The sequence below is a fragment of the Acipenser ruthenus genome, chromosome 7 (genome assembly GCF_902713425.1).
Source record: "Acipenser ruthenus chromosome 7, fAciRut3.2 maternal haplotype, whole genome shotgun sequence".
NCBI lineage: Eukaryota > Metazoa > Chordata > Actinopteri > Acipenseriformes > Acipenseridae > Acipenser > Acipenser ruthenus.
The window spans coordinates 62,834,202-62,853,273 of record NC_081195.1 but is presented as its reverse complement, the minus strand read 5'-3'; the positions used below and the strand labels follow the sequence as shown (position 1 = coordinate 62,853,273).

The following is a 19,072-nucleotide window of genomic DNA, read 5'->3' as shown; positions in this document are numbered from 1 at the left end:
AGCATGAGGAAATAATCCTTTACACCAAGAAAATCAATGAGTACTTGTATTATAACTAAGGTCTAAGGGCCAGTCTTTTGTGTGTATGTTAGAAATCCTCTGCTGAACAGAAATACTGACTTTGCCCATCTCTCTCAGAGATGCATTTCTTTTTCAGGAGTTTATCAGCTCTTGCATAAAAATGAGTAAATGGAAATGTTAGTCAGACACAAAATAGATACAGACAGGAAACTGCAAGAAAAAACCTTAATCAAACGAGAGCAAAGGTCTGATTAAGACTACATAGCAAACCAGTTACAGAGTTTCAACAACTTGGAGCCAAATGTGTTTCTGCAACATGGGATTCTTAATGCTGAGGTCAATACTGATCAACACTGAAATATGCTATTATCTCAAAGAGCATGTTTAAAAATAGAATGACACCAGAGACAGGCAGACAGTCCTCTTGATTCAGTGAAGGCTCCAGTATATTTAATCAGAGTACTTTTAATCCATTGGAGACTGCTGATATCTTTGTTTTTGCACAGGAGAGATTTCTTAGAAAAAACAGAAAAATAACATAACAATTGACAACAACAAGAAACGCTGAAGACAATTTCAATGTGTCTTTTTACTACCTAAAATGTATCTTTGATCTTTTTCCTTATAGCGTGAGAGGCAGCTGAACAGGCCCCAAACAAAACCATTTGTTTTGCGTTTTTAGGGATTGTGGGTGCCAAACGAAAAGTTTAACATCGTCAGCACATTAAAAAGAAAGAACATTTACTTTTTCCAGTACCCGTTACTAAGGTAACTATTGAGGAACACAAACATGTTTTTAAAAAATCTTAGTCCTGCATTTTTGTTAAGACAAATTACAATCAAAGTGTCATACTACAATTAATTCACAGCACAAGCAGGACCAGCACTGGATAACTTCTACATACAAATGATACTTGAAAAAAATACAAATGTATCTGTTCAGTTTACTTGTGTTTACTTGGGAACACTATTGCTTTAGAATGACCTTACTCCACATTTGTGCTTTAGGGACTTTAAACTAAACTAGAATGGAACAAATCACTGTTTAAGAAATGTAATACAATACACCGGATGCATGTTGCTAAAGGACGAGACTTTAAGTTGACAAATGTTTTGAGAAAGATGCAGATTAAACACTTTCTGTTGCATAAGTTACAGTACCTTCAGAAACACACGGTACAGAATATCTTCAATTTGTGCAGGTTCCTTTGTTGTTACCTTGCAAACAACCACCAGAGATATCTTGAATTACAGCAAGAAGGGAATTGCAGTACAATTAATGCAGTAAACTACAAAAATGTTATGGTGTTGTACCATCTGCTTTGTAATCCATTAAATAAAATCTGTACTGTACTTGCATTTCCATTACATTGACCCGGTTATAAAAGCATAGGGCTGTCCAGCCTTGTTGAGCCAAGTAATTAATGCAGTTTAAACAAGTATTTTTAGTAACATCATTCCTCACCGGATTTTGATACAACTGTAAAACTTGTGGTAACCATTTTATCACAATTGGTTTAGTTAACCACAAGAAACAAGAAAAACAAATGCCATAAAGATCACCTGTGGTTTGTGCCTTTTGTGGAATATCTTGTGAAAAAAACCTGTTTTGAGAAAGATTATGTACAGATTTACTAACATTACTGAGAGTTTTTTGTTGTACAGTCTGACGTTATTTTGGGCTGTGCCAATATTGTGTAACACAGTATCAAACTAGACTGTCTCTTGAGAAATTAAATTAGGTGATTTTTTTGCCAACATTTGCAACATATAAAGCTTAGACCAAAATACAAAGATGGTTTTATAAAAGAACAGTTTCAAAAGGATCAGCAAAACTAAGCATGTAGCATTCAGTACGGTAACTTTAGAACACTAGAAAAACTCACCAAATTGACATATTTCTTTATGTTAACCCACTTGAATCAATGCTGTGCAACTATGGAGCTACAAATGAACTAGACAGGGCGAGAGGCATTTCCCAGTCTGACAATATATTCTTTCTCAAATTCAAAATCAATTTCATCCATCAATTTGTAAGGCTAATGGAAACAGCAACCGCAACAACCACAAATAATGAAGTACATTCGTGTCAATACCTGGTGAAAACCGGAAACAACATAATAAACTCATATTCCATTATACATGCCTCTTACAGGCAGTTACTGGAAATTAGGAGTACATTGGAGGCCTCTTGACAAACCATTTAGTGTACAGCAAAGTGCACCCAAAAAAAAAAAACTGAGACCCAAACACTCACTTTGTCTCGTGAACTTTTGACTGCTGGAGTTTAGAATCTTGGAAGAATTTAAGCTGTCTGCAAAAATGATTGTCTGCTATAGCTCTAACTACAGATGATCAGGGAAATTATATTTCTGGTAACATCAAAAGCTTTGAGCTTTGCATAACACGTTGTCATATTGTACAATGTAATCACAAACTGTACGCTGCCACACCTGTTTTAATGCAATACTTGACTTTATGGTCGTGCTCAAGAGTCTAGGATGCACAAAACAAACGTCTAGACTATGATTTAAAAGCAGTTGGTTTTGTTATTTGTTTTTCAACATTTAATAAAATTAGTTGTTGGTGAACTGAAAATACCATGCTGGAATTCCTATGGTGAAAGGAAATGTAGCTGATTAATTATTCTGGAGCTATTCATAATCACACCTTGTCACAAGCACACAGGGTTATATTTGGGCGAAATATCCAGCATGTATCATGTTGCTTTTATATTTGACAAAGGAAGCCTTGACGCATAGAACTGATACACTTGCAATGAAGCCCAACACATAGTGGATACTTTGTTTCCCTGCTACCTATCCAAGGAGGAATGCAGAGCAATTTGAAAAGATGCTCTTGTTTTACAAAATATGAGCAACTGGACCGAAAGAACCTAATGGATAAAATCAGTGTAATACCGGAACACCTAGGATTTATACATTACCGTCATGAAACCCCAGCAGATTTATCAGCACACCTCATTACCTAGCTAAGGCAATACAAAAGGTATGGTAGGGTTTGAAATATGGCCCTGATTGGATTGTATTGGTTTTTCCATTCAGATTCCATAGGATGTGAAAATATTTTTGAAAATACCAATGCGGTACCATTCTGCCATTATAGTTGCCTTTATCATTGCCCCTTAGTGCAAAATCATTGACCTGAAGACCACTTGAGTGGGTTGGGAAGCACAAATATAGAATGTGCTAAACTGATGACCAAATCAGTGATTTGATTACTGGTCATAATCTGGACCACAAAAAAATGCTTTGTCGCATGATAGCTTTATGTTTTTCATATATTTTATCAGCATTTTATTATAATGGTGAGGTCTAGCATTTTAGGGTGTGACTACCGGGGGTTTGGATTAGCGAGATAGTGTGCTGTGTATATTCAATATACTGCATTTCAAACAAGTGTATAATCAGAATCAGAATCAGAAACTGTACAACGCCAAATGAAAGAAACAAACAGGAGTATAGCCCTGAATTGCAAACAGATTTCTTGAGCAGTGTGACTGTGCACCTCCATATGGCGTGCAAGCTAACTGGAAACCTACTGCTCCATGTGGCTGACTGAATTAAAATACAGAAAAGCAAAAGATTAAATTCAATCAATAAGGGGAGTCCTGTGAGAAACTGTTTATCTTAAAAAACAGAAATGCCCTTGAGAAAGATGTGGACCTCCATTCATTTTATTTTTTTTTATTTTACAAGCCTGGCTATCACAGGACAACATGAGGCCATTCTATTTCCCTCCAACCACCCTCCACCTGTTTTTCAAATCAGGATAAGACATCATTCTCTCAAAAGTGCACCAGCTGAGCTCAACCATTACTTCACCTCAATTAAATTGGCACCACTTGGCTCCAAGTACTCAAAGGCTTTTACATTGAGTAAGTGGGGCTTAAAATTTGTAAAATGACCATCAAGTTACCACTTAACTAACTCAATTGTGAAAATTGAAAATTAAAAAATCAATAATCTTAAACACAATTATTCAATAGGAAACACCATTAAGGGCCTGTTTTTAGAAACTTGGTAACTTACTCAGAGGAAGGGTTAGTAACCTCTGTTGAAATTTTTGCCTTGCAATATACCAATTAAAGTAGTGAAACACTTGGATTGTGTATCTTTTGTCTGAGGAAGGGCCTATTAATTTAATATACATTCTGCGACCACTCACTCCAACTTAAGAAGGACAGGCCCTAAGTTTCTTTAAAACCCCCGCCCCTCTCAATAAAGTGCTTCATCGGTTCCTTATTGGTGTAGAGCCTACAAATAATGATGGAATAATGGTGTTTCTCAAGATCAAAGATTTGAAATTGGTGTGATTTTTTCCACCTGTCAGTAGACACCAGAAGTGGGATCTATTTTGGGTTTATTGACTGCATATCCTCGAAGAATAATTATTGGCATCAAACAATTGTGCTTTTAAATTATTACTATAAACTTGCCTACGTATATATATGTATACAATGACAGTAAAATATATATTAAAATACCAAAAATGGACCCCAAAACCATATATTTCCGCTCACTCTATTTACCTAATTTATTGAAATATTTACTTTCACAATTCAATTGGTCCAGTGACAGTAAAACAGCACTCTGTGGTTTTCCATATATTATGCACATCGATCTGTCTCTTCATCCCCTCAAGGCATGAATTATAAATGGCTTCACTGATACCTACAACAGATACAATTTCATACAGAGCAGACGCAGTTTTTTACAACAGGTTGTTCATATGTGGAGGAGAGTCTTTCGAGAAGCTTGGAGACAAAATAAGCTGTGCAGTTGAAGTGTTTTCCATTAAAACCTGTGAAGACACAGCATTCAATCACAAATAACTGACTCAGACAACAGAACTATAAAAATCCCACATTATAGCCGAAATTATTCTGATCAGTGCATAATAGATACATTGTAACATGAGTACCTCCTTCAGTATCCTTCTAATTACATAATTTACCCTTTAAAACTCAGGTTGGAGAAATGTCTGTGTTTGTGTGGAAGCATTTTAACAAACAAATTCAATTACATACACATGTACAGAACCAGCGGAGAAGTAGGATCACAATTTTGCTTTCATACAGAGTTCAAAAATTATTTCATTTTGGACGCCCGCTCTTTTTTTCCCCCAACATGAAATTATATTAAAAAAAAAAAAAAAAAAAAAAAAACTTTTCAAATTTTTTATTTAAAAATAAACTTTGGATTTTCCAAATCTGTCTTCATTGCTGTCCACAGAAAGCCTTGTTGTTACAGATTGGGGGCATACAGGTTCTTGTTCCTAACTTGAAGGACAGCTCTGATGAAAAGTTTAAGTTATTAGTATCTACTAAATGGTGCTACTAGCCTCTACAAAGGTGAACCTCATTATGCATTATTCGTTCTCACAGAAATATACTTGTAGCATTTTTTCAAAATTGTATTTAAGTGTTATTCACAATATATAGATAATCTACCACTATATTTCCTTTTCCATAGTATCATAGCATTACACACTTAAACAGCTAGCAGCCAAGATTTGCAAGTATAACACAGTATACGTATTTTGTTATATATAAATAAATAATTATTAATAATTTAGATATGAATTAAAATTAACACAAAAACGAATGTGAGTGCAAAGCTAAATACTAGTATAACCCCCTACAGTTTCTGAATTATGCTTTTTGAGATTTGAAAATGTAAACCAGAAGAATCCTTCCTCAAACTGTGTAAATATTTATTCTCTTTTAGCTGTAGAAGCTTTTATGCATAATTTCAGATACTGGGACAACCAATGTTAATGGAAAATAGGACAGTCCTATTTCAGCCTTTCTACTTCCCATTAAGTTGTGTTGAAAGTGCCCTTTAATTAAAGGAGTATGAAAAAAAAGTTAATTCCGAGTAAAAGGAAAACATTTATAATTCAGAAAGTGTCATTTTTGACTTTATCATTATAGCATGTGGAAAACAGGGCTCAGTGTGGAGTAGTGGTTAGGGCTCTGTACTCTTGACTGGAGGGTCGTGGGTTCAATCCCAGGTGGGAGACACTGCTGCTGTACCCTTGGGCAAAGCACTTTACCTAGATTGCTCCAGTAAAAACCCAACTGTTTAAATGGGTAATTGTATGTAAAAATAATGTGATATCTTGTAACAATTGTAAGTCGCTCTGTATAAGGGTGTCTGCTAAGAAATAAATAATAATAATATGCATCCTATGTTGTAAGGTAAGCTTTGATTTTCTCATTCTTTTTTTTAGCACACGTTTGCTGCACACCAGTTATTTTACACTGGCTGAGAAAATATCTCAATCTGAGAATCCGTTGTTAAGCATTCGACCACACTGCCCAGCATGTCTTAAAGTGTGCTGCTTCTATCATGCAGAAACAGAAAAAGTCATGTGAGCTTGAAGCGGTGGCAGCCACCAGAGGGTTCATTTTTATTGTACAATACCCACACCCAACTTGACCCGGAGAAATGTAGAGTAAAGGTGTGTAGCTAATATGAAGTCAATATCGCAAAGTGTTATTCATTATTATTGTTATCATTATTACTAAATGAAGTTTTACTACCACATTGCATCATACATATTTGATGTAGAGTATATATTCCAAAACAGGTATGACAGCTTATGTGTATACATTATTAAATACCTATATAACTAATGAATGTCTTTAAGCTGAACTTACAGTACATTACAGCTTATTTTGGTTTCATGTGTCCACATGGCCTATTTATTTAAAGATGTTATTTAGAGATGCCTACATCTTGCCTATTCCCTTCATTGAAATATGTTGTTAGCCCTCAGTCCTCCTTGACTGTACCTGCAATTAAGTTTAAATGCACCATTCCTTACACAACCTTTTTACATACTGAAGGGAAGGTTGTGTTCTCCATAAAGAATACAGTCTATGCAGTTGTCTTTTGCAAGAGGCATGATCAGGCACACCTTACAAGTAAACAGAGAACTGTATTGTTTCATTTTTGTTAGTGATATTGAGTGTTTATGTAGAGTAAAAAGTAAGTATACAGCAACTATACAAACAAGCATTTGCCAACATTTTGGGGTATTGGTTTATGTTAATAAAAGAACAGACACAAACATATTTGCTTTATTCTTCAGTTACTGCTGAATCACTTCTCTGCATGATTACTGTAAGCAGCTTGGGGCATACAATCTGAGACCCTGATGCCCATAGGCAGATATAAAATACATGTAGAAAGCAATCTTTCGGTACTCATTAAACTTCATTTTATTTTATAGTGCTGTTAGTGAATAAACTGTTCTCAACAAGAATCCATGCCAGCACAGTTAGAATGATATAAATGGTTCTGTAGAAATGTTGTACTATAAAATGTGGTATACAAATATACAAGTATGTATACCTCCTCCTATACTATCTTACTGTTGCCAGGAATATTTATCCCCAGCAAAGGATATTTATACTTTTCATTTTTACTGAAGTTTTAAATATTGGGTCTAGATCTGTGAGGGGCTTGTATAAAAAGAAAAGCTTCCACAGGTAATGTGCAATGTTACCTTTCAAAGAACATTATTTTAATGGTACAAGGCCCTAATAATTTGTATAGTAACTTCATAAAAATGAAGGACTAGCGTTCATCTTCATAATAATGAAGGACTACGGTTCATCTTCATAATAATGAAGGACTACAGTTCAATCTTGTAGTTTTTACATGTAAAGGTGCTGATAGGCGCTGTGGCTCACCCATTGCATCTGCCATAAAGCTTCCCTGTCAATGAACATTTGTTTCAGAATGATTTCCAATGTGCTTACCCAGGGAAAAAACACCAGTTAAAAGACCAAGGGCAACCTTTCTCATTCAGCACATCCAAAACGTGACTGAAGGTTGTGCAGATTTTGACATGACCCTTTCCTACAACATCTGCAGCCAAGTCAAGCCCATAAAGTAACGATTAAACCATTTTTGTAAAGACAGTGGAAGGTGTGCAGTCATCACAAGCTACAGGAGTGTCTGACGTCATCAAATTCAGTTCCTGGCTACAGACCTTGCTGATAAAATGTTAGCTACATGCAGTGCAGTGCAAGAGGAAACAGAAAGGCTTTGATCTCTCCTTCTTCTGCACTCCCCACCATTTGTTCCTGATCTCTCTGAACTGAAGTGCCGAGTGGGTTATGAATGTATTCACAATTTTATTTCTGTATCTATTCACAAGAAACCTAGTCAGTGCTGTGCCCACAGTGTCAACACCCGGTTTTCATGTCTCTGACAATGTCAGGATTTGTCTGTTCTGGGGGAATTGCTGGGATAAAGTGTAAAAAAATACCTGTTGGTAGATTTGACATGGTGCAGTATAGATATTGGTACATGTGGTAATAATTATTGGTAAAGTAGATGTTGTATACACTGTCTAACAGAAACAAAAATATCTTCTCCATATTGTTAGTCCCCCTACTGGCCAGATAAGTAGTTTTCCATGTTTGTTCATAATATTCTCAACCAACCAACCTACCAACTGGACATATTACACAGTTATTACACTGAAAATCATCCCAGTAGAAAAAAACGGACTGCCTCTAGTACAGATTAATAAAATCCTGAAAAAACAGATTCATTTTGGTGGCTTACGGTAGCAGAGACAGGTCAAGCATGGGCAGTATGGGTGAAGTACTGTAGTGATTACATTACAAGGCGCATTCGTGCCAAAGAAAATGCAAACTGCAAACTGAAGAGTCACATTCTTATTTAATGGATGAAATATTAAAAAAGGGGTTGGAAGGGGTGTCTTCTTGGTTTTGCATAATCTTAATCATTTTATATATCTAGTCCTTAGACTGTTTCTGTCCACACGACAGGAAATTGATTTAGCCAATGCATTCCACTGCAAGAGACAGCCAACACTGTTCTGAATGACTTCTTTATGAGAGTTTCCAAAATTAAACAAATCCCCCGGTTTCTTTACTCACACACTGCAGGCTAATAATATCAAGCTGAATACATGCCTACATTGTTAGTTAAGGATGCAGTGTACAACTGTTAAGACCCAAGCCAATTCTAATCTCTGTTATTCACCCACCGTTTGATTCCTGTGGTAGGAACTTAGAAGGGTCACTGCCCATGTTCTATTAGCAACGGTCTTGAAGGAAAACAATAAACACTCATGGCACAAACAATCATGCTGTATAGTTAAAGCTAAAAGAAATGGAAATCAGGCCAACTTTTTAAGCTAATGTGGCTTCAAATCAAATTGTTACCATAAAGGAACATGCCAAACTGTATCAAACAATATTCATTTTCACACGGAGAAAACAGTAAGTCAAAGTTCATGAAAATGAACATTTTTCATATACATTCTCACCAGGGGGATTTTGAATTACTGGTGATAGGACAAATATTCGAATTAACACAGCTTGCAATGTATTCGGTGGCTTCACGTTAGAAAAAAGATATTATACAAAGAAAACCAATGCATAAATTACGTCTGAAATAGATAACACACATTCTACTGTACAGCAGAGTGTTTCTCACCTTTCTCTTATATATTATAATGATATTATGTATAAATAACTTTTACTGAGGACAGAGTTTATTTGGAAGGGGGATCTTTTTTACCATTGTCCTTGTTTTTCCCATAACGTACCTAAACTACATCTTTCAAAACTAAGACCTCTTGGAAAATAAGTCATTTGAAAAGGATTTCTTCTTTAACATTGTTTTATTCAGGGTAAAATACTAGCACGCCAGTTACAGGATTCCTATTAGCACAATCTAGAACATTTCCTTTGTTCAAACGTCTGTGTTTGTGCTTTAAGAAACCAAAAACAACCCATTAAATCATTACGTCTGATGTCATTGCTGTTAATCACATTACATGAGATCTAACAAGTAAAGAATCTAATGATAAAAACACTAAGAGACAGAATCAGTGAATGGTATGCTGCACGCTCAGCTGTGGTCACTGGTGTTGTGTTCTTGGAACAGTCATATGATTCCATTTTATAAGACCATTTGAAACTACAAAGAATTGAATGTCCCACCGTTTTGTAGGTCTTGTTATTTTGATCATAAAGACTGACTGTTCTGAAGTTGTAGAAATCAGACGAAAACAAACTAGCCGTAGCGTGTGCCCATTTTTACTACTTAACTTCTACAACTAAGTCCAAGCCAAATGACTACTTAATAAATTAAAAATAATTACATTTTAAAGGGTGTCTCTGATTCACTGTCAAGTCTGTTATGGAGGGTTATGTGACTATTCCTCAAAGAGCACTGCCCCTAATTCCTTCATGGAAGCCTACAACTAGTCATCACTTTGAGACTGTTCCTCATGAAATATCAATAATTAGTGCTACACCTGTGTTCAGCTCTTTATTAAAGAAGCTAAATAAGGCAGACAAGATGACCACAAAACATCAAACAATCCCTAAAAAACATTCACAAAAGAAAAAAAGGGTACTTAAAATAACTCACAGTTGGGTCTTAAAGCTACAGTGACAGAAATTAAATACAGTGAAAATTAAATACACAACAAACACTGGTTTAAGTGCAACACTATTCCAACATTTCCAACACGATGTTACGCCCATGTGAAATATTATTATTATTATTGCCAAGTACACAGAATTGCAGAGAAGTACTTGTTTACCTTCTCAATGCATAATGGTTTCATTTACTTTCATCATTCCAGAAGACCATGTAAAACTGTGCTGTGCTATACAGACGCATGGGCAAATGAGTTTTAACAAACAGTAATATGTAATTAAACTGTAAATGTAATGTTGGCTTCATTTTGCCAAACCTGTTGTACTGTTATGGCTGTTTAATTTCTGTTTTTGTTTAAAAGAACAAGTTGGCAAAAAAGGTCAGAAAAACAGTTCATGTTCAGCATTCGGATGATCAAATATAAATATCTATACAATAAAAAAAAGTCTGATAAACTAAAATACAAAATGTATGATAAAAAATCTAAGAATGCAACTTTGTATAACCGATCTGTGTCGTAAGGGGGTCTTGTAGGTTGAGGGCTGCAAAAATAACCCTCAGGTTAGCACAGGGTGCTCAACAATTATTCCTAACAGGTAGCATCAACCAATTACAGGTTTATTTTGTTTTATTCTAAGAAAACAATCGCTTAAAATCTTCTCAATGGTGAAGTACGAGTTTGGCTTTGAAAGACTCATGGGAGACGAATACTACTGTGCTGCTGTCTACATTTATATGGAAAATGCATTTCTTGAGTTCAAATTTGAAGGCTGGCATCAATAGCAGCTGGAGATGTCACACAGTCATTTCTAACTAGAGGCAACTTGAAATTGTGCATTCTGTCTCTGTTCACTTAGACTTCTCACAGTTCATTGTGTGAAAGAACCAGTGCAGCCACATACAGTCCTCATAATCCCATAAATAAGCGCAAGGTTAGAGTGGAATGTATTGTGAAACTTCTGAGGGGCTAGGAGTTTAAAATAAAATAAAAGTGTGTTGTATATTGGTGAAAAATCAATACAGTTATTGTGCACTATTAACACAAAAGGAGCAACATTTGTTAATCTGTTAGTATACTAGTTGTTAGCAGTTAATAAACTAAAAATGGTCCTGAAGCGAGACCCTACTTTGAAAGTTTGCTTTATTCAAACAGTATGAGCTTGTGAGGTCAGACGGCCTATAATGAAACATACAAATGTTAGATTACTTAAAAAATACTTGCTGTGGAAAATGTGAAACATTGCTCAGCCCTGTCCTCTATTTAGTCTACATCACAAAATCTCCACACTGTTTGGCACAGTTCAGCACAATTGGCAGTCTCTACCTGAGTGAGTCCCAGGATTGAATAGCAGGGGGTGTTAAGGTCAGAACTGAGGTGAACCTCTAATGCTGCCTGCCAGCACCGTGCATGACAGCCAGTGCTACTGTCCCTCTTTATATGAAACAATGAACAAAGCAATTACAGTATTTTCTACCATGCTGTGTGTGAACAATGCTTGATTTATTGTATGGGATTGCAGAACCCTATTCATAACACCAAAGTGCAAATGCTACAGAGTAAGTGTCGTAATTCAAATTATGGAGGGTTGAACTGACTCATTCATGTTTAATGGTCTGTGTGTTACGTTACAACACTTATGGACTCAATTGTGGCTTCTTGGGGGGAGGGGGGGCTAACCTGTTGCCAAGGAGTAACAATTTGAGGCATACAATTCATAAACATATGAATAGAATCAGACCATCACCTGTATTCAAGAGGTTATAGTCAGTGGTGTAGTCCTGAATCTTAAAGTACCGGAACGTCAATTAAAATATAGATTTTTCTAAAACAAATGATACAAATTCTTGTTTTATTTGTACATTGAACTTAAGGTACAAATAAAATTAAGTAATGGGTAATGCATGCATCTCGCATGCAACTTTTAGACTACTCTCCCAGTGCAGATTTTCCAGCCAAATTTGGCTTGTTCTGTAAGCATCTAGCGACATTCTGAATATTTTTTTTTCCTGGATCAGATAAAAAAAAACCAAAAAAACAGCGGTTCTGGTACTGTAAGTTGTGAGAAAAAAAACAAGATAAATAAATTGTTTATAACATTACTTACCAGTGTTTTTTTTTTTTTTAAATAAATATGTAGCACTTATTTATGCTTTTGTAATATATATTAAATCTTAAAAGCAAGGGCAGAATGAACAACAGCAAGGGCAGTCGCTCACTCCAATCACCGGGTCTCAGTGACTGATGTGCAAAGCAGCTTTAAACCAGTATTTATGCCCACAGTCCTAAGATGCACTTTTGCTGTCAGCTGTTTTCGTCAGCATTATTACAAAAAAAATTGTTAACCTTCTTAAAGTAGTACTGTAGTTTGTAATATAAGTCCCTAATGTTCTCTTCATTGCATCGGAAAGATGACTGACTGAATCAGACGATTGTGCGGGAGGTTTGACTCTGCAAACATTTAAAATATGAGCCGGTTATCAGACTCCAATTTGGAGTGTACCATCAAAACTGGTAGGGAATCGGACACTGATTTTTTTTATCCTAGTGTGCATTCAACGGAAAGACTAATTTGATTTCCCAACAGAGAATAGATCGCTTCATTGATGCCCAGGCACTGAAATTAGAGCGCTCAGGCACTAGATAAGCATTTTCATAACAAATCGGTAAATGTTCTAAAGTTAATTCTTAAGTCAAGGTTCTGCCTATAGAAAAAAGTACCGGAACGGCTTTCCGGCTTGACTACACCACTCATTATAGCTGATTAAATAATTCCATAACTCTATTCCATTCACTACATAGGTCTCAAATGTGCAGTTTTGAAAAATGTTACTGCAAAAAAAATGTATTTTCATTTTTTCAATATCTTGCGGTTAAAGAAAGGCCTCAGTTTGCTTGCCTTACTTTGTTCAAGTTTACATCCTAGGTCAATTCTACTCAGAAGTGTCTTCAGGGTCAAAGCATATACTGGCTACAAAGCATGCCAATCAGTCAAGGAAACAGCCGGTTGGTTAATCATGTCACCTAGAACCACTTCACATAAAATACTCCTAGCAACGGTAATTAGGACATGATCCGAAATCCATTCTGCACTACATTTTATGCAACAGTATTTTAAAACTTGATTTTTGATCTAATTAGTTGACTTACTTCCTAAATAATTCCTCCCAAATGTGTTGAATTGCAGTAACAAGCCATGAACACACTTAATGTTTACCAAGCTGATGTACATGAACCCTGGCAGGAATACTTGATACTGTTAGCAATGACTGACAACGCACTGGCACAGGCAGACACTGGTGTCACATTATGCATCAGGACTGACAATGCAGGATCATGGACAGTGGTGCAGCATACCAATGCATTTCTCGCTGTCCTTGGTGATGCATTTAACAGTGGCAGGAGAGTAATGGGGTTCAAAATGCATCCACCAGTACAAGACACCAGCTTCACAAGCAATTGAGGTACTGGTGGTGTTTCCATTCGTTCCCTATAATCACTGTTCTGATTTTCACAGTTGTATCTTTGATTGTGAAATATTTACAGCAGAAGTTCAAAATAAGCAGTATATCCCAAGTATAAATTGCCTAGTATACAATCACGGCCTAGTCATATAGATTGCTTCGTAGACATGTTGATATCATGACTAACCGGTGCATTCATATGTAGCCTTGGAACTTGCAGGCCGCCAGCCAAACGTTGTTCCATTTCACCGAAACAGGACAGGAAGCACTGGGCATGCCAGCTTTCTAATTGAAATCACCCTGGGACTAAATGACCACATATGTAACGATGGATTTTTGCTAATGCTGGGTAAGACCATTTCTTTTTTTAACAACAACACTGGAGATTGCAAATCTATCCAAATCTAAACAGTGAAAACAAACTATAACATCTTTCAATGTAAATAAAATCAAATCACTATCAATAAATGTATACGTATATGTGGCAATCTATACTCTAAACATAACTAAAACGTCTGATCATCTGCTTACTTAACTGTAAGACTGAATGTCGAGTGTTTGTCTATACTGGACAAAGGGGCTGATTTGATCAACCTATACAAAGGTGTGATAAACCACAGTCATATTTGTTTAGAGCAATTTACAACAGCTAGGGAATCCTCACATGGTGCACCAACCACTTAGTTATTTTCGTTTCTTTAAGTTGTAGTAGATAATTCAGTATTTAAAATTATGGATGAGTGCTAGTGTAACACCAATATTAGTAAAATGTATCACAGTTTAAGCCATTAATAATTTAATTAGCTTACTCCATTTGGAGAATATTAATGCCAGGCATTACTACAGCAAAAGTGACTGTTCTGTCCTCCGGCACTCTCCACATCCCCCAGCAGCTCCTATCTAGCTTGGTCTTTTAAGAGTTATTGTTTTTCTTGAGGGGACCACTGTATGGATCTAGTCCTGCTGCATCTGCAGTGGGTGAACTAATGTAACACAATCTGATTTATGTTAGTTGAGATTTACTCTGTGTCGTTTTTTTAACGTTTGTTTATTTCATTTTATTTAAATGTATTTTCATTCCTACTGTATCATAGTTAGATTTTTTGTTTGTTTGTTGTTAGTTGTTTAAAAAAAAAGTTTTTACAAATAATAATGTTCCATAATCTTTTTATATCATTTGTTGTGGAAATGTTATATATATATATATATATATATATATATATATATATATATATATATATATATATATTAGCTCAAAGAGCCAGCTAAAACCTCAAAAGGCACTTTCAAGTTACCAGTGTCCAAATATTTTTAAGGTCAGAGGGGCATGTTGTGGTGCATGGTATCTATGGTTACAAACGGAATAATTGCTTGTCAGTATAGTAAAATATAAATAAACAGACAATACAACTACAGTTAAACAACAATGTACAAATCTTAATACTGTGTGCCTTCAACTATCCATCCTATACTGCATTTATTATACTGTAGGTATAACTTAATTGCAACCAAATCAACTACAGTGTACATTTAATATGATGTGTAAATAATCTCTAAAACACAAAAAAGAAAACCCCAGTACATGCAGGTATGTATTGTAGGTCTATTAAAAGTATAGTGTACCAAACACTTTTTACATATTGTATGTATTTCAAAATTCGGTTACCTTATGGTTAGAAACAACTCCCTGTAAGATGTTATCACTGTTAGTTACACCATTTATTATTACACCGTGTAACAATTTTTTATTTTTTTTTGGTTCCTGGGTAGTAAGTGTTATTTCCTAATTGCTTATGCCTCAAAAGTATAGAAAATTGCTATTATTCCCCACAAACTTTGCTTTTGTGACCAGGACAGTGATATTTTGAAATTTACCTATTTTCCAGAACATTCCAGATAGATTCAGTGCTGAGTAAACTTGGAGTAACTTCTAGAACTTTCTAGAACTTTCCAGTAATATAAATAGTAGTATAAATACAGGGGCCTTAAGCCCACCAGTTCAGTTTAGTTCCAGCTGCCTAAGTGGATACATATCTGCATTTTTCTGAGATGGCATCAAGGTCATAGGAGACTTCAAAATGGTGGCATTCCTGATGGGTCTCCAAGGCGGTTTTACCAAGTTTCCCTGCTATCTTTGCCTTTGGGACAGCAGGGACACCAAGGCGCACTACCACAGGCGGGACTGGCCACAGCGGACCGAGTTCTCTGTGGGGAGGAACAACGTCAAGTGGGAGCCACTGGTGGACCCCCGGAAGGTGCTGATGCCACCACTGCACATCAAATTGGGCCTTATGAAACAATTTGTCAGAGCTCTAGATAAGGAGTCGGCAGCCTTCAAGTACCTTCAAGACTTCTGAGACCTAAGCTGTCTGAGGCAAAGGTCAAAGCCGGTGTCTTCGTCGGACCACAGATAAAGAAGATCCTGGAGTGCAATGAATTCCCCAAGAAGCTCACTAGTAATGAGAAAGTGGCTTGGAACAGCTTTGTCGCAGTGGTTCGGGGCTTCCTGAGCAATCACAAGGCCGAAAACTATGTGGAGCTGGTTGAGACTCTGGTGAAGAACTACGGCACAATGGGCTGTAGGATGTCCCTCAAAGTCCATATCCTTGATGCTCATCTTGATAAATTCAAGGAGAACATGGGAGCGTACTCGGAGGAGCAAGGTGAGCGCTTCCACCAGGATATACTGGACTTTGAACGCCGCTACCAAGGGCAGTATAACGAGAACATGATGGGAGACTACATTTGGGGGCTGATTCGTGAAAGTGATTTACAGTATAATCGTAAATCTCAAAAAACTACTCACTTCTAAATCTTTTGTAGTCATTTTTGTATTACTTTAGTATAAATACATGTTAATTTGGTTTCATATGTTGTTTTTTTCTGACTTTATGTGAACGAAAAGACACAAATTCACCCGTTTTCTCATTGGAAATAGGTAAATTTCAAAATATCACTGTCCTGGTCACAAAAGCAAAGTTTGTGGGGAATAATAGCCATTTTCTATACTTTTGAGGCATAAGCAATTAGGAAATAACACTTACTACCCAGGAACAAAAATTGTGTTACATATTATTATTATTATTATTATTATTATTATTAATATTATTATTATTATTAGCTGTTATTATTGTTATTATTTATTTATTTATTTTATTTTTTCCTGGGTTACAACAGAGCATGGCTATGTACAAATACCAACTATTGCACAAGCACTTTTAACTCGCAGATGCTTGATGAGTGTTTGCATGCTGTATCATACATAATGTAAACCAAATAGATACTGCAACCCGCTGCAAACATTGTAACAACATTTGTTTGATTCCTTTATCCAGAATCGTTTACACTGCAGATGTGGTCGAACTCCAGTCATATGTATATGAATATGACCTTACTATATATAATGTACTGTATATAGTATGAACACGTGTAAGTGTACTTGTAACTTTTACTTTTAGACTGGCTTCCCTGGTAAACAACGGTGTGTTTATAATAACTTAACTCAATTAACATTCCTTTATCGTTTATTCGTTAAACGAACACAAAATGTCGACCTACAAGACGAACGTATTTAACTGCTGGGCAGACACAAAGGCAGTTTCAGCAAATTGGATATCTCATGTGACACTCTTTCCACTGAAAATAAAAAAAGACGTGTAATTGAAGGATCACTTACCGGATACAGGTGAGCTTGTTGCCACGGAAACCAGCACCACCGACCCCAGTAAGAAGGCGCAGTAGGCTCGGGTAAACCCAGAGGTTCTGGAGCAGACGACCTCAGAGCCAATGACCAAATGAATCATCCCTTCCATTTCATACAATTCATGACATTTTCATCCAACCGCAATAAAATTCCACCCAGGATGATGGCTTTTAGTCGTTTATCTTTCCGCTTTTCACTTAAACGCCTAAAGGATGTGTACAATGCGAATTAAATAAACCACACACCTAACAACTATGTTCAACATAAAAATGTACGTGGTTTTAATACCGTCTTTCTGTTTTATTATTATTCCTCCTTTCTGTAAATATGTTGCCTTTGTTTTCTTACATCATATTAATTATGGTTGTCAGTAATGTTTCTTTTTGCATCCACAATGAGTAAAATGACCACCAAATCCAGTTTTCATTGATGAAATTTTAATACAGGCAAAACGCTTCTTCAACCGGAAAATCCCATTCTTACATACATTACACGAGCACAATGTATTGGCACTGATCAATATAAACGTTATATTAAATAAGCCAAAAAGACCATACTCCTTTGTCCTCTATGGGTAATAAAAAGGAAAAATGCATATTCATATCGTTTTACGCTGTTGTATTTATTATAGAACTGAATACGCTTCATATAGCTTTCTGGCAGCCCTATATATTTTAGATTTGCATCCACGGAAACTGTCCAAACACGGTTTTATCCTTCCTTTGAAGAATTTGTTCCAATACCTTTACACATTTTTATCAGTCCTCGCAAACGGTGGCGAATAACAATTACAAATGCAAATCATTAATGAACAGTTTGCACGTTTCTTCGTATACCAAGGCAATAGCCACCATTCACCAATGGTAATTTTAATATAGCGCCTTCAGTTTTCCCTATTACAGTACAGGGATGTCCAAATTCTTTCGCGTCTTTTTAAGAAGCGGTTGTCTTTTCAAGAAACTCAAACTTTCCCATGCTGAATGAATGTCCAGACTGTAGAATTCTCTTCATGTTCTCATAACAGCACATTCCACTTCTGTATAGATCAGTGCAACAAACCTTAATGCAAAGTAAACGTAATAAATGTTCAATGCAAAACAGCGGAGAAGGTGGAACTGACAATGCAATATATCCTGGATACCACCTAAGCATGCCCCAGACACGTTTCCTACCAAGACTTTCATAACGGTTTATTCTTTTTAGCCTGCCGACTAGTTTCCTTGCATATTCCTTCCAAGCTACCTCGTTTGCATAGGCAAACAGATGCAGCTGCAGCTTGCTTTCCTGAAGGGGGTGACGACCTTTGTGAAATTAATGTTTTTTTTTCTTCCTCTTCCAGAATCTACTTATAGAGCATCCTTCGCTTGTGCGGTGGCCGCCGCTAGTCAATTCAGACTTTGCAAGCTGTAGTGTAGAACGTTTTGGA

The 19,072-nt window shown here is 36.2% G+C and overlaps 1 protein-coding gene across 10 annotated transcripts in view; it reads right to left on the bottom strand.

Annotated features, from left to right (window-relative positions):
- Positions 1-19,072, bottom strand: part of si:dkeyp-27e10.3 (UPF0606 protein KIAA1549) — a 67,131-nt gene extending 48,059 nt beyond the window's left edge. For 7 of the 10 annotated variants that reach the window (XM_059027525.1, XM_059027527.1, XM_059027531.1 and 4 more), the window contains exon 1: positions 17,620-19,070. In XM_059027525.1, coding sequence (XP_058883508.1) covers positions 17,620-17,755 — 136 coding nt within the window. In that variant the 5' untranslated portion in view covers positions 17,756-19,070. Of the gene's footprint in view, positions 1-17,619 lie in introns of all 10 variants that reach the window. The other 3 variants (XM_059027524.1, XM_059027530.1, XM_059027528.1) reach the window with 2 other exon arrangements.